The sequence below is a fragment of the Schistocerca nitens genome, chromosome 2 (genome assembly GCF_023898315.1).
Source record: "Schistocerca nitens isolate TAMUIC-IGC-003100 chromosome 2, iqSchNite1.1, whole genome shotgun sequence".
Taxonomy (NCBI): Eukaryota; Metazoa; Arthropoda; class Insecta; order Orthoptera; family Acrididae; genus Schistocerca; species Schistocerca nitens.
Genome location: NC_064615.1, coordinates 448142967 through 448159584, shown reverse-complemented (window position 1 = coordinate 448159584; position 16618 = coordinate 448142967). Strand labels below are relative to the sequence as shown.

The 16618-nt window shown below is 42.7% G+C and overlaps 1 protein-coding gene across 1 annotated transcript in view; it reads right to left on the bottom strand.

Annotated features, from left to right (window-relative positions):
* Positions 1-16618, bottom strand: part of LOC126235078 (esterase E4-like) — a 317082-nt gene that overhangs the window by 18792 nt on the left and 281672 nt on the right. The window contains exon 15 of the mRNA XM_049943812.1: positions 289-418. Within this exon, the coding sequence (XP_049799769.1) occupies positions 289-418 (130 nt within the window). The remainder of the gene's footprint in view (positions 1-288; positions 419-16618) is intronic.

Sequence of the window (16618 nt, the reverse complement as noted above, 5' to 3'; positions counted from 1 at the left end):
TTTTTGTTTCAAAATTCATATGTAGATCAGAAGTCGATGAGTAACATCATACAAATAACATCCCCGTTTGCAAGTTAGCGTGTACGAATGGGGAGACTCTTTGACGACAGACTTATGAACTTACTTACGAGTAGTGAATTGGATAATACGTGTTAGTAACGTTACAAACAAATTAAAGAAAACGGAGTATAGGACGAGAGAGAGTGGCAATTAACCTGTTAGCTTTTATCTATATCCTATATAGAAAAACGAATCTTCACAGTCAGTTCAGCGGTATACCGTACGTACCCAGTCTTTGCGAAATCTGTCAGCATCGACAGCCAGACGTCGTTTATCTCCTCCTCAGAATCTGGATCTGATTCTCGGTCATCTTCCGGAGAGTACAGGATGGCGTGCGCGTCTTCACCGTGCGTGGCACCTGTTTTCATTATTACTCTTATTATTATTATTCCTAAAACATATTACAAAACTATAAATTGCGTAGTACTATTGGGCAAATAAACAAAATTTACAAAAAAGAGATCGACTTAAAGGAAATCCAAACTTCTTAACAAGAAGTAGCTTTTCCGTCGGCTTAAAGAAGACCACCCACGGTACTGACTTGGCAGAACTTTTGCAGACAGGTTGGTGTGGGTCTTGCAGCTCAACAGTGACACTTCTCCGTTGAAGGTCCCTAGTGCGTCAGGTACTTCCTGCACTGCCAGCCTGTCCAATCCTTTCCATGTCCTTCAAAGTGATCTAGGTGGCAGAGTGGCAAAACACTTCTTGACTTACATTCGGAAGGACGACAAATCAAATTCCTATGCAGTTATCCAGATTTATGTTTTTCATTGTTTCCATAAGTAGGTTAAGGCAACTACGGTGAAAGACAGTCTCATTTTTCTCTTCTGCTGTATTAATTATATTTGTTCACAACTAGTTTCAGCCTTCTAGGCCATTCTGAGGTGATTTTTTGGTTTTACAGTAATAAACATTTTCTTACGTATTGAAATGTCAGCGTCTCAAAATTTATGTTTTCTACTCGTTTTGGTTCACAAATGCTGTCTTGTTGGTTTGGCCGCTTGCCACTTACAAACGCGATATAAGCATGGGATAATAATTTCTAATATTTTACTCCGTCCGAAGAGGCCTTGCAAATTCCAACGCTGCTGATCGTCCGCCGTGTCATCCTCAGACGAATGGCTTTACTGGATGCGGATATGGAGGGTCATGTGGTCAGCGCACCGCTCTCACAGCCGTTGTCAGTTTTCGTAGCGGGAGCCGCTACTTCTCAGTCAAGTGGCTCCTCAACTGGCCGCAAAAGGGCTGAATGCATCCCGGTTGGCAACAGCACTCGGCAGATGGGGACTGACGCCCATCGAAGTGCTAACCAGGTCTGACCGTGCTCAACTTCAATGATCTGATGGGAACCGGTTTTACCACTGTGGCAACACCTTTGACAATTTCAAATACTGTGACTGTATTTTGTCTGTTCAGCTGAGTAAAGTTAAGAAGTAAGAAATGAAATAGTATGGAAAATAAAATAATAAAAAATAAATAGAAAACACAAATTTCAAGACGCTGACAATACGTAAGGCATTGTTTTCTGTTGCAGAACCACAAAATCACTTGAGAATGGACTAGAAGGTTGAAACCAGTTGCGAACAAATGAAATTAATACAGATAAAGTGGAAACTGACACCGTCTTTTAATAAATTCATTGCTGTGGTACCCGAAATGGAAAAAAAAATGCCTTGAAGGTTCGATTGAAAAGTACACGGCTGATTTTCTTCATTCATCCGAGGTTGTACACTAACCTTCCTTATTTTACAGCCCAATACAACAAGATAATCTAACAGAAATTGAAAGCTTTGCACTAGGAGCACCTTGACCAACACTAACAAACTGATTCTCCACTAATCATATTGGGGTCGAAGCTCTTTTTTGTTCGGTTTGCTTTAACAATACATATGTTTTTGGTTGGGGTCCGCCTTTAGCAAAACACAATTTTGTTTTTTGTCCCAAACAAGTTTCACTGCAATTGCACATCATCAGTGGGCTTTAATTTTTATGGCTGTTAAACATAAAGAATGTTCTTTACTGTTTGTATACTTGCAAATATTGGTTTTTAAATCGTAACTACAGATTTTCGAAGAAACATAAAATTATGTATTCTAGCTTTTCCTGATGTGTTATGTTTTTAGAGCGACTGATTTCTTTCACAGTTTATCATCTACAACCACATGCGACTTAGTGTAGACAAAATTATTTAAGCAAAAATTACTATATGGCTGAAATTAATTAATTCTATGTGTGTATGTGTGTGTATTTACATTATGTTTCACTTAAGTTTTCTGTTTTCCTCATCTTCTTCACTGTGATATTGAGTTGTCACTGTCACTGTTTCACAACTGCAAAAACAAGATGGTGGACAGTGGAACAGTTGAAGGTGTAAAAACAAGATAGCTGACAGAACAGTTGAAGGTGTTCCTGGCAGTTGTTCTGGACCTTTCAGAGGTGTCTGTGCCTTTTGTGTGCGTGTGTGTGTATGTGTGTGTGTGTGTGTGTGTGTGTGTGTGTGTGTGTGCGTAAGGGACAGAAAGAGAGAGAGAGAGAGAGAGAGAGAGAGAGAGAGAGAGAGAGAGAGAGGGTAGAGAGGAAGAGAGAGAGAGAGTAGGTTTGACGATTTTTCATTATTATTATTATTTCATAAACACAAATAAAAAAAAAAGTTTTCAATCATCTCGGGCCCAAGAGTTCTGGAACCAGTACAGAGAATTGGAATAGAGATCAACATAAACATCATTTCCGTCCTTTTTATTGCTCATGAAAACCACACACTGAATGTTGTACCACCATACAGCGAGACCTTCAGAGGTAGTGGTAAAGATTATGCACACCATACCCAGTAGCACGTCCTCTTACATTGATGCATGCCTGTATTCATCGTGGAATACTGTCCACAAGTTCATCAAGTCACTGTCCCTCTCCTTAATAGCGATTAGGCGTAGTTCCTCCAGAGTGGTTGGTATTGCAGTTATATGTGTTTGTATTTAATTAAATGGCAGACAAAAGTTGGCAGTTCTTCTGCTCTAGAGTCTTTGGAGAGACAAGTACTAGAAACTAGGTCTTTGACGGTGTGTGTCTTTGTGTGGCTGTACAATGTGAAATAATCATAATGTTCAGTGAAGTAGACAGATTCTTTTTAAACCTAAAACAAGTAAAAGTAACAGGTTATGGGCCCAGTTTCGCTTAAGTGTCGAAAGTGAATTAAAGACTCGAAACAGAGACGAAAAGCTAACAAAATACGATAACGAGTGCTTGAGCGTGAAAACCGTTGTTGTAAAACCTTTTGCTGAACCGTGTTAGTGCAAGTAAGCGCCAAAAACGAGAGTTTTTACGCGCAGTAGAAAGTACAGTAGTCAGAATTTGAGGTTAGATTGTCGTCAACTGAGTTTTGCGTGGAGCACAGCCAGCTGAGATTTGAGGTCAGAAACACCGACAGATGAGTTTTAGGTTTTAAGATTTGTTTTCAGTAAGTAACTTTCGGCCATATAGGCCTATTGTATTTTGAAGCAAAGATTCAGCAGAAATGGATATGTCAAAAAATATAAAACCACTTAACGGACAAATGGACTGGCCAATTTGGAAACGAAAAATAAGAGACTTACTGGATTACCATGAAGGTGCATTGGATGTTACTGACATGAGGTTAGTTAAGCCCAAGCCACTGGAAGACGGCGCAGCAGATGCACAAGCAAAGAAACACAAAGAACAGTTCGATTTGTATCGAAAGGCAAATAGTTATGCAAAGTGTATGATAACTAGCGCCATCAGTGATGAAGTATATCAGAAGGTAATGGACAAGGAAACAGCTAGTGATATGTGGGACGCCTTAAAGCAGCAGTTTGAAGCTTTATCCAAGGAACAGTTGTTCAAAATCTGCACAGACTTTTTCTCCTTCTGCTGGATACCAGGTGATAATGTTTCTACCCACATTGCAAAATTGAAGAGTTTGTGGAATGATTTGATAATGGAGCTACAAGGCATGTAACAAACTGTTCACAGTATTTTACAGACTTTCTAAAATTTGACACTCCATGTGGTGTAAAGGCAGCCGGAAGAGATTTCTAATGGCAGTGGGAAAAGGCAATATTCAGTTATCATCTCTGAATGATGGTTTGTTCCACAATTATCTAGAAATTTGCTTTCAGTGTTAGCTGCACAGGACTGGAATCCTAATAGTGAATTTAAGTCATCAACAAGAGAGTGTTGGCTTAAAATTGATAACAAGGTAGTGCTGCATGGAACCCATAAGCCCTTTGGTACCTTGTACAGGGCAGACATTCAACCAAATTTGCCCAAAGAAATTGCTGAAGTAAATGCCATTGAAGAAACTTCATTATTGCAGCTGTATCATGAGAGGTGGGGACATCAGGATAAACACCATGTCAGAGGAATGTTAGAAAGGGAATTAGGCGAAAATGTTCCCTTGGAGAAGTCACTTTGTGAGCCATGCATTTATGGCAAAGCACATCGCTTACCATTTGGTCACAGAGAGAAGTCAACCTGCCCAGGTGAACTAATGTCAGCTGATGTCTGTGGACCCTTCAATGAATCTTTTGAGAAGAAGAGATATATGTTGTGTTCAAAGAGAGCTACACAAAATTTCGGCATTGCTTCCTTGTAAGGCAAAAGTCTGAAGCTATAGATGCATTGAAAGATATTCTTCAACATTCAAAGATGCTGGGTCATACAGTCAAAGAGCTGCTGAGTGACAAGGTGGAGAATTCGACAGTAAGGAAGTTAAGGACATACTGCAAGCAGAAGGCGTTACTCAGAGGCTGACAGCATCCTACACACCGCAACAAAATGGTGGAAGTGAGCGGGACATGCGAATTATAGTTGAAATAGCAAGAACCTTCAAGTATTCAAATAAAGAAGCTAATTTCCCATCAGCCATATGGGCAGAATTGGTTGGAGCATCAGTGTGCTTTTTGAATCAAACTGCAAAATCATCTGTGGAAGGAATTAGTCCATTTGAGCTGTGGTTTGGCAAGAAGCCAAGAATAAAACATTTGTTACAATGAAATGAACACCCTAAGCTGCTTACAGGCGTTGATATACGTCAACGGGGACAGATTTTCATGAATATATGTCCCTGTTGACGTATGTCAACGCCTGTAAGCAGCTTAGGGTGTTCATTTCATTGTAATTTCATTCTAACAAGCAGCATGATCATCGATGGTATCTCTTCTTTCGGACATGTCCGAAAGAACAGATACCATCTTAGTATAAAACATTTATGTATAATAGGCTCTACATGCTATACCCACATTCCAGTTCAAAGAAGATTGAAAGTGGATAAGAAAGCTGTCAAGGGTTATTTCGTGGGGTATGATGGAGATGAGCGTTACGGAATTTCGGTAAAAGAAGAAAACAAAGTCATTCTCAGCAGAGATGTAATCTTCCATGAAAAGCCTGCAAGTTGTAAAGAACAAGTCAAATTACCATTGCAGGATGTTGAGCAAAGTAATCAGGGAAAGTATGCAGCTGAAGAAAAATATGAGGTAAACTACCAACAAGGAGACTGAAGAGGGCAGTGCTGATACCAGAGAAGAGGAAATCTTTATCTAACCTCATCGACAACTGCGAAATCGTTCAACATTAATGAAACCTTCGTGGCTAAATGACTTTGTAATGTTCACTGAAGAGATGCTTAATGAAACAAATGAAGAACCAGAATCATATGAAGAAGCTGTAAACAGTACACAAAGTGTTTACTGGAAGCACGCTTATGAAAAATGAAATGAAGTCACTACAAGAGATTGAGACATGGGAACTTACTACTCTACCAAAAGGAGCAAGAGCTATACCATGTAAGAGGGTTTTTCGTGTAAAGACTAATCCTGATGGAAGTGTTGAGAAATATAAAGCAAGACTTGTCATCAAGGGTTTTAATCAACGCTACGGTGTGGACTACAGTGAGACCTTCAGTCCAGTAGCTAAGTTGAGCACAATTCGTTCAATACAGTTTGATGTGTCTACAGCATACTTGTATGGAGAACTAGAAGAAATAATATTCGTGCAACAGCCAAAAGGGTATAATGATGGCACAGAGAGAGTTGGCAAATTAAGGCGAAGTTTGTACGGAATTAAGCAAGCCCCAGGATGTTGGAGTAAACGGTTTGGAGCATTTCTCATATCAGCAGGTTTCAAGGCAAGTGATGCAGATCCTTGTTTACATATCAGAGAAGAAGGTGGCAAGAAACTGTTAGTTGCTCTTTATGTAGACGATGGGTTAGTTATGGCAAGTGATCAGCTGGATGCCAGAAAGTTTGTTGATGAGTTGAACGCGGAATTTAAGATCACTGTGAAACCAGCATCATATTTCCTTGGACTTGAGATAAAACGCTTTGATGATAATGCAATCAAGATATGTCAACAAGCCTATGCAAAGAAGATTCTGAAGCGTTTCAGTTTTCAAGAGTGCAAACCTGACTCAACACCAATTATAAAGGAACCAGATACATTACAGGAAAGAATGCAAAGAAGTGTAACTTTCCCTATCGGCAAGTAGTTGGAGCACTGATGTACCTGATGCTTGGAACGAGACCTGACCTGGCTTATAGTGTGAGCTTCCTGCCTCGAACTCTTGACACGGCATCAACAGAAGATATAGTGCGACCAAAGCGAGACTCCGGTATGTAGTAGGTACATGTGACCTAGGCTTAATCTATCGTCCAAATTTGTGCAGTGGCATATTAGATTACTACAGCGATGCAGACATTGGATGGTGCAACAAAACTGGACGGTCAACATCTGGTGTACTTATTACACATGCAGGTGGAGCTATCTCCTGGCTCAGCCAAAGACAGGCAGTGACCGCAACATCTACAACAGAAGCAGAGGTGGCAGCTGCAACAGAAGCTGTGAAGGAGATTATCTATCTGTGTAGACTTTTTGAAGGAATGAGAAAGCTGAGTGAAGTTTCAGTTCTTAAGGTTGACAACCAGGCAACAGTGAAACTCGCACAAAAACCCGAGTTCCATCATCGCACTAAGCATATAAAAATAAAGTATTTCTTCGTCCGAGAAAAGGTATTGGAAGGAGAGTTAGGAATTCGACATATTTCAACTGAGGACCAGTTAGCAGATATACTGACGAAGCCGCTGGCAAAACCAAGACTGTTAGATTTATGTCATAAGATGGTTCTTTCATGTTGATGTGTTCCCTTTTTTTTCTTAATTAAATAAGGGAATGTATTACAGTTATATGTGTTTGTATTTAATTAAGTGGCAGACAAAAGTTGGCAGCACTTCTGCTCTAGAGTCTTTGGAGAGACAAGTACTAGAAACTAGGTCTTTGACGGTGTGTGTCTTTGTGTGGCTGTACAATGTGAAATAAACGTAATGTTAAGTGAAGTAGACAGATTCGTTTTAAACCTAAAACAAGTAAAAGTAACAGTTGGTGGGTCACGTCGTCCATAAACAGCCCTCTTCATTCTATCCCACACATAATCATCTTGATGTTGAAGCTCTTTTGTCTGTGTTTGCTTTAACAATAACATATGTTTTGAGTGCGGTCCGCCTTAAGCAAAACACAATTTTGTTTTTTGTCCCAGACATGTTTTACTGCAGTTGCAGCATCATCAGTGGTTTCTTTTTATTATTATGGCTTTTAAACACAAGGAATGTTCTTTCCTGTTTAAATATATATAAATATTAGTTTCTAAATCGTAATTACAGGTTTTTGAAGAGCACATAAAATTGTGTATTCATACCTTCTGACGACATGGTGTGGTTTTCCTGCTGTATTACGTTTGTTGAGTGACTTTTTCTTTACAGTTTGTCTCCTGCAACCATATGCAACTTACCGTAGACAAAACATTTACGCAAAAATTACGACTTCTAAACTGTTATGGCTATGCCTGAGACTAATAATTCATGTGAAAGGGGTGTGTGAGTTTGTGTGTGTGTATCTATTTGCATTATGTGTCACTTACAGTTTCTTTTTTCGTGATCTTCTTCTTTGTAATTCTGTGTACTGAGCTGTCACTGTCACTGTTTACGAGCTGTAATAACAAGGCGACAGACAGTGGAACAGTAGAAGGTGTGAAAACAAGATGGCAGACAGTGGAACAGTGGAAGATGTCATTGGCGGTTGTTTTGAATTTCTCAGAGAAATTCAACACACACACACACACACACACACACACACACACACACATACATACACAAACACACACACACATATGTTACACACATATGTTGTCCCAGGCATGTTTGATAGGGTTCATGTCTGGAGAACACGCTGGCTACTCTAGTCGAGCGATGCCGTTATCCTGAAGGAAGTCATTAACAAGATGCACACGCTGGGAGTGCGAATTGTCGTCCATGAAGACGAATTCCTTGCCAATATGCTTGCCGATATGGTTGCACTATCGGTCGGAAGATGGCATTCACGTGTCGCACAACCGTTACGGCGTCATGGCCACCAACGGCGTACGTCGGCCCCACATAACGTCACCCCAGAATAGTAGGGAACCTCCATCATGTTGCAGTCGCTGGTCAGTGTGTCTAAGGCGTTCAGCCTGACCGGGTTGCCTCCAAACACGTCTTGGCTGAAAGCATAAGAGACACTCATCAATGAAGAGAACGTGATGCCAATCCTGAGCGGTTCATTCGGTATGTTGTAGGGCCCATCTGTACCGCGGTGCATGATGTCGTGGTTGCAAAGATGGACTTCGCCATGGACGTCGGGAGTGAAGTTGCGCATCATACAGCCTATTGCGTACAGTTACAATCGTAACATGACGTCCTGTTGCTGCACTAAAAGCATTATTCAACATGGTGGCGTTGCTGTCAGGGTTCCTCCGATCCCTAATCCGTAGGTAGCAGTCATCCACTGCAGCAGTAGCCCCTGAGCGGATTGAGCGAGGCATGTTATCGACAGTTCCTGTCTCTCTGTACCTTCTCCATGTCCGAACAACATCGATTTGTTCACTTCTAGACCCCTGGACACTTCCCTTGTTGATAGCCCTTTCTGGTACAAAGTAACTATGCGGACACGATCGAACCGCGGTATTGACCGTCTAGGCATGGTTGAACTACGGACAACACGAGCTATGTATCTCCTTCCTGGTGGAATGACTAAAACTGTTCGGCTGTCGGACCCCTTTCGCCTAATAGGCGCTGCTCATGCATGGTTGTTTACATCGTTGGGCGGGTTTAATGACATCTCTGAACAGTCAGAGGGACTGTGTCTGTGATACAGCGTCCAAAGTCAAAATCTATCTTCAGGTGTTCTGGGAACGGGGGTGATGCAAAACTTTTTTTGATGTGTGTGCGTGTGCGTGTGTTTGTGTGTATGTATGTGTGTGAGAAGTGGGGGGTGGAGGCTGGATAGATTGGTGGTATGATTTGAGGGCAGAGAACAGAGATCCATTGCAGAGAGCTGTGTGTTAATTTATTACTTATTTTCCTTCAACTATGGCTTTTTGTATTTGATAGTTTTCTGCAATCCTTAGTTTTTTGAGGGGGACTGTTGCTGCGTTTGGGGATTTTCAAGTAAGTATTGATGTCTGTTGGCATATGTTTCTTGTCCATAAGGTGTTCAGTAAATGTGGAATGACAGCTGTTACAGGCACGTGATCCATTTTCACCTACAACAACAAAGCAGCCCACGAAATAGGCAACATACTCAAGAACCAATGGCTAAAAATAGCCTACAGGACAGACAACTCAACACAGAGGAAACTAAGGACAACCAATACAAGCACAGACAAACACAACTTATCTGGTATTCACCAACTAACACGTCAGACTGCAAATCAGTTTATATAGGACAGACAAGCAGAAACTTTAATACCGGATACTCAGAACACAGAAGAGCATTACTTTTATGTTTCTTCGAAAATCTGTAATTACGATTCAAAATCTAACATTTACATGTATACAAAGAGTAAAGAACATTCTTTATGTTTAACAGCCATAAAATAAAAGCACACTGATGATGCTGTAACTGCAGTGAAACATGTTTGGGACAAAAAACAAAATTGTGTTTTGCTAAAGGCGGACCCCATCCAAAAACACATGATGCTCCAGTATTTCCATGGCTTGGCATATGTATGTTGAGCTGGAGATTGTAACACAAAGGCCGGCCGGGGTGGCCGAGCGGTTCTAGCGCTACAGTCTGGAACCGCGCGACCGCTACGGTCGCAGGTTCGAATCCTGCCTCGGGCATGGTTGTGTGTGATGTCCTTAGGTTAGTTAGGTTTAAGTAGTTCTAAGTTCTAGGGGACTGATGAGCTCAGAAGTTGAGTCCCATAGTGCTCTGAGCCATTTGAACCATTTGTAACACAAAGTGCCCATAGGACATCCACATGCAACTTATCGACACCTTTCGAACTTCAAGAAAGGCCGAAATATTAGCATAAGAGACAGGAGAGCCTTATACCGACAGACCGCACTGTCAGTTGCGTGTAGTGAAATCACAACAGCACCAATAGCGAGGAGACGGACCCACGACACCAGTGTGGCAAGAAGGGTAGGCACGGGCCCTTAGAAAGGGACTGTACCACGAGACAGTCCTAGCATTATTCGACGTGTCTGAAGAAGGGGCGGATCAGAAAGATGTAAAGTGGATCTTGCATTGCTATGCGTCGTTTACCGCCGACACCATACTACGGACAACAGGATGTGAAGTTAGAGTTAACTGGGACACGGATTGGCATTCTGTGGCCCGTTGAGTCACGAGTCTCGCCTTAGTTTCTGGTGGTCAGATTGAAGCCAGATTGTCCGCAGATGTTACTGTAAAAGGTCACAAGGACGCAGCGAGTCAGTAGATCCATAACTCTTCAACTCTTGCAATCATGGCGAGAGGATCTGCTGCATCTGATTTGGCAATTTTTGAAGCAAATCTGTGTGTGCGCCGGTGTTATATTTAGTGATGAATTTCGTTTAACTCATTTCTGGTAAATAATTCCTTTGACGTATAGCTCTCATTCTGCTGCAGGACTTAGAATGTTACAAACAGTTAACCTCGTGTGGGATAGAGGTCTGGGAACTAAAGGCTCACATATGGTCCTGTCAGAGTGACCACCTCCTATGTTCGACGCCAATGTGCAATAATCACTCACAGACTACAGATGGAAGCAGTAGCAGTGGATCGTATACACTACTGGCCATTAAAATTGCTACACCACGAAGATCACGTGCTACAGACGCGAAATTTAACCAGCAGGAAGAAGATGCTGTGATATGAAAATGATTAGCTTTTCAGAGCATTCACACAAGGTTGGCGCCGGTGGCGACACCTACAACATGCTAACATGAGGAAAGTTTCTAACCGATTTCTCAAACACAAACAGCAGTTGACCGGCGTTGCCTGGTGAAACGTTGTTGTGATGCCTCGTGTAAGGAGGAGAAATGCGTACCATCGCGTTTCCGACTTTGATAAAGGTCGGATTGTAGCCTATCGCGATTGCGGTTTATCGTATCGCGACATTGTTGCTCGCGTTGATCGAGATCCAATGATTGTTAGCAGAATATTAAATCGGTGGGTTCAAGAGGGTAATACGGAACGCCGTGCTGGATCCCAACGGCCTCGCATCACTAGCAATCGAGATGACAGGCATCTTATCCGCATGGCTGTAACGGATCGTGCAGCCACGTCTCGATCCCTGGGTCAACGGGTGGGGATTTATGGAAGACAACAACCATCTGCACGAACAGTTCGACGACGTTTGCAGCAGCATGGACTATCAGCTCGGAGACCATGGCTGCGGTTACCCTTGACGCTACATCACAGACAGGAGCGCCTACGACGGTGTACTCAACGACGAACCTGGGTGCACGAATGGCAAAACGTCATTTTTTTCGGATGAATCCAGGTTCTGTTTACAGCATCATGATGGTCGCATCCGTGTTTGGTGACATCGCCGTGAACGCACATTGGAAGCGTGTATTCGTCATCGCCCTACTGGCGTATCACCTGGCGTGATGATATGGGGTGCCATTGGTTACACGTCTCGATCACGTCGTGTTCGCATTGACGGCACTTTGAACAGTGGACGTTACATTTCAGTTGTGTAACGTCCCGTGGCTCTACCCTTCAATCGATCCCTGCGAAACCCTACATTTCAGCAGGATAATGCACGACCGCATCTTGCAGGTCCTGTACGGGCCTTTCTGGATACAGAAAATGTTCGACTGGTGCCCTAGCCACCACATTCTGTTAGAGGGACCCCCCCTTGGGCGAAACGATAAAATACCTGACGGCTTACCAGAGAGAACATTATCATCGTTGATAAAGAACGTCCGTCCTCAGAGACCAAAAACAGGAAAAGTTAACGTAATATTGGTAAACTGCAGGAGTATCCAGGGCAAGGTTCCTGAATTAGTATCTCTTATTGAAGGAAATAGTGCGCATATAGTATTAGGAACGGAAAGTTGGTTAAAACCGGAAGTGAACAGTAACGAAATCCTAGACACAGAATGGAATATATACCGCAAGGATAGGATAAACGCCAATGGTGGAGGAGTATTTATAGCAGTAAAGAATTCAATAATATCCAGTGAAGTTATTAGCGAATGCGAATGTGAAATAATCTGGGTTAAGTTAAGTATCAAAGGTGGGTCAGATATGATAGTCGGATGCTTCTATAGGCCACCTGCATCAGCAACCGTAGTAGTTGAGCGCCTCAGAGAGAACCTGCAGAACGTCGTGAAGAAGTTTCGTGATCATACTATTGTAATAGGGGGAGACTTCAATCTACCAGGTATAGAATGGGATAGTCACACAATCAGAACTGGAGCCAGGGACAGAGACTCTTGTGACATTATCCTGACTGCCTTGTCCGAGAATTACTTCGAGCAGATAGTTAGAGAACCAACTCGTGAAGCTAACGTTTTAGACCTCATAGCAACAAATAGACCGGAACTTTTCGACTCCGTGAATGTAGAAGAGGGTATCAGTGATCATAAGTCAGTGGTTGCATCAATGACTACAAGTGTAATAAGAAATGCCAAGAAAGGAAGGAAAATCTATTTGCTTAACAAGAGTGATAGGGCACAAATCGCAGAATATCTGAGTGACCACCATCAAACGTTCATTTCTGAGGAAGAGGATGTGGAACAAAAATGGAAAAAATTCAGAAACATCGTCCAGTACGCCTTAGATAAGTTCGTACCGACTAAGGTCCAAAGCGAGGGGAAAGATCCACCGTGGTATAACAATCATGTACGAAAGGTACTACGGAAACAAAGAAAGCTTCACCATAGGTTTAAGAGTAGTCGAATCATAGCTGATAAGGAAAAGCTGAACGAAGCGAAAAAGAGCGTAAAGAGAGCAATGAGAGAAGCATTCAACGAATTCGAACATAAAACATTGGCAAACAATCTAAACAAGAACCCTAAAAAGTTTTGGTCATATGTAAAATCGGTAAGCGGATCTAAATCCCCTATTCAGTCACTCGTTGACCACGATGGCACCGAAACAGAGGACGACCGAAGAAAGGCAGAAATACTGAATTCAGTGTTCCGAAACTGTTTCACTGCGGAAAATCGTAACACGGTCCCTGACTTCAGCCGTCGCACGGACGCCAAAATGGAAAATATTGAAATAAACGATATCGGAATTGAAAAACAACTGCTATCACTTAGTAGCGGAAAAGCATCCGGACCAGACGAGATACCCTTAAGATTCTACAGTGATTATGCTAAAGAACTTGCCCCCTTTCTATCAGCAATTTATCGTAGATCTCTGGAAGAACGTAAAGTACCTAGCGACTGGAAGAAAGCACAGGTCGTTCCCATTTTCAAGAAGGGTCATAAATCAGATGCGAATAATTATAGGCCTATTTCACTTACGTCAATCTGTTGTAGAATAATGGAACATGTTTTGTGTTCTCGTATTATGACGTTCTTAGATAATACAAATCTCCTTCATCATAACCAACATGGATTCCGCAAACAGAGATCATGTGAAACCCAGCTCGCCCTATTTGCCCAAGAAATTCACAGTGCCGTAGACACTGGCGAGCAGATTGATGCCGTATTCCTGGACTTCAGGAAGGCATTTGATACGGTTCCGCACTTACGTTTAGTGAAAAAAATACGTGCTTACGGAATATCGGACCAGGTTTGTGATTGGATTCAGGATTTCCTAGAAGAAAGAACACAACATGTCATTCTTAACGGTTCAAAATCTGCAGATGTAGAGGTAATTTCGGGAGTACCGCAAGGAAGCGTGATAGGACCTTTATTGTTTACAATATACATAAATGACTTAGTTGACAACATCGGTAGCTCCGTGAGGCTATTTGCAGATGACACGGTTGTCTACAAGAAAGTAGCAACATCAGAAGACTCGTACGTACTCCAGGAAGACCTGCAGAGGATTAATCAATGGTGCGACAGCTGGCAGCTTTCCCTAAACGTAGATAAATGTAATATAATGCGCATACATAGGGGCAGAAATCCATTCCAGTACGATTATGCCATAGGTGGTAAATCATTGGAAGCGGTAACGACCGTAAAATACTTAGGAGTTACTATCCGGAGCGATCTGAAGTGGAATGATCACATAAAACAAATAGTGGGAAAAGCAGGCGCCAGGTTGAGATTCATAGGAAGAATTCTAAGAAAATGTGACTCATCGACGAAAGAAGTAGCTTACAAAACGCTTGTTCGTCCGATTCTTGAGTATTGCTCATCAGTATGGGACCCTTACCAGGTTGGATTAATAGAAGAGATAGACATGATCCAGCGAAAAGCAGCGCGATTCGTCATGGGGACATTTAGTCAGCGCGAGAGCGTTACGGAGATGCTGAACAAGCTCCAGTGGCGGACACTTCAAGAAAGGCGTTACGCAATACGGAGAGGTTTATTATCGAAATTACGAGAGAGCACATTCCGGGAAGAGATGGGCAACATATTACTACCGCCCACATATATCTCGCGTAATGATCACAACGAAAAGATCCGAGAAATTAGAGCAAATACGGAGACTTACAAGCAGTCGTTCTTCCCACGCACAATTCGTGAATGGAACAGGGAAGGGGGGATCAGATAGTGGTACAATAAGTACCCTCCGCCACACACCGTAAGGTGGCTCGCGGAGTATAGATGTAGATGTAGATCTCTCACCAATTGAAAACGTCTGGTCAATGGTGGCCGAGCAGCTAATTCATCACAATACGCCAGTCACTACTCTTGATGAACTGTGGTATCGTGTTGAAGCTGCATGGGCAGCTGTACCTGTACACGCCTTCCAAGCTCTGTTTGACTCAATGCCCAGGCGTATCAAGGCTGTTATTACGGCCAGAGGTGGTTGTTCTGGGTGCTAATTTCTCAGGATCTATGCACCCACATTGCGTGAAACTGTAATCACATGTTAGTTCTAGTATAATATATTTGTCCAATGAATACCCGCTTATCATCTGAATTTCTTCTCGGTGTAGCAATTTTAATGGCCTGTAGTGTTTAAAATGTGTCACGGAAGCAGTGCAATTGTTTTCGTAATGCCGAAACGGAACGATTTATCTAAAGTCCAAAAGGGCATGATTATTGGTTTTCAGAGCACGGGTGGAAGCATTTCTGAAACGGCTAATTTCGTAAATTGTTCACTTGTTGCAATGGTAAAGTATGTTGTGAATGGCAAAATGGCGCTATCCAAAACTGGCGCCAAGGAACCTATGCTGTATCGCGGGTCATGTATGACAGGGGCGAACGACGGCTGCGGAGATGTGTTCGGGCGAACAGATGTGCAACTGTTGAGCAAGTGATCGCCTAGATGAACCAAGGGGCTACCAACAGTGTCGCCTCAACTTCTGTCCAGCGAACTTCGCTGTGTGTGGGCCTTCGCAGCAGGCGCCTGATTCTTGCACCCGTGCTGACTGCTGTTCATCGTCGATGAAAGCTGGAATTCGCACAACAGTACTGCAGCTGGAAGTCCACCGAGTGGCATCAGGTGGCATTTGCAGATGAATCGTGATTTATGCTCCACGGGACACATGGCGTGTACAGCAAAAACAAAAACAAAAAATGGTTCAAATGGCTCTGAGCACTATGGGACTTCTGAGGCCATCAGTCACCTAGAACTTAGAACTAATTAAACCTAACTAACCGAAGGATATCACACACATCCATGCCCGAGGCAGGATTCGAACCTGCGACCGTAGCGGTCGCGTGGTTCCAGACTGTAGCGCCTAGAACAGCTCGGCCACTTCGGTCGGCCGTGTACAGCAGAAAGTAAACAAGGAGAGAGCGTTATGGTCTGGGTAATGTTTTCGCGGCATTTTCTGGATGATGTCGTGATTTTTGAAGGCACAATGGATCAATAGAAGTGTGCATTTATCATTGGAGACCACGTACACGTCTTCATGGAGTTTTTTTCGGCACTTTGGCGTCTACTAGCAGGGCAGTGCAATATGTCACATGGCTCGCAGTGCCTGTATTGGTTGGAAGAGCACCTCGATAAGTTTGCCGTACTCTCCTGGCCACCAATTGCCCCTTCCCGGATTTAAACCCTATCGAGAATCTGGGAAACCACCTCGATCGGGCTATCGCGCCATGGATCCTGTACCGAGAAATCTAGCGCAGCTGGCCACAGCATTAGAATCGGAATGGCTTCAGGT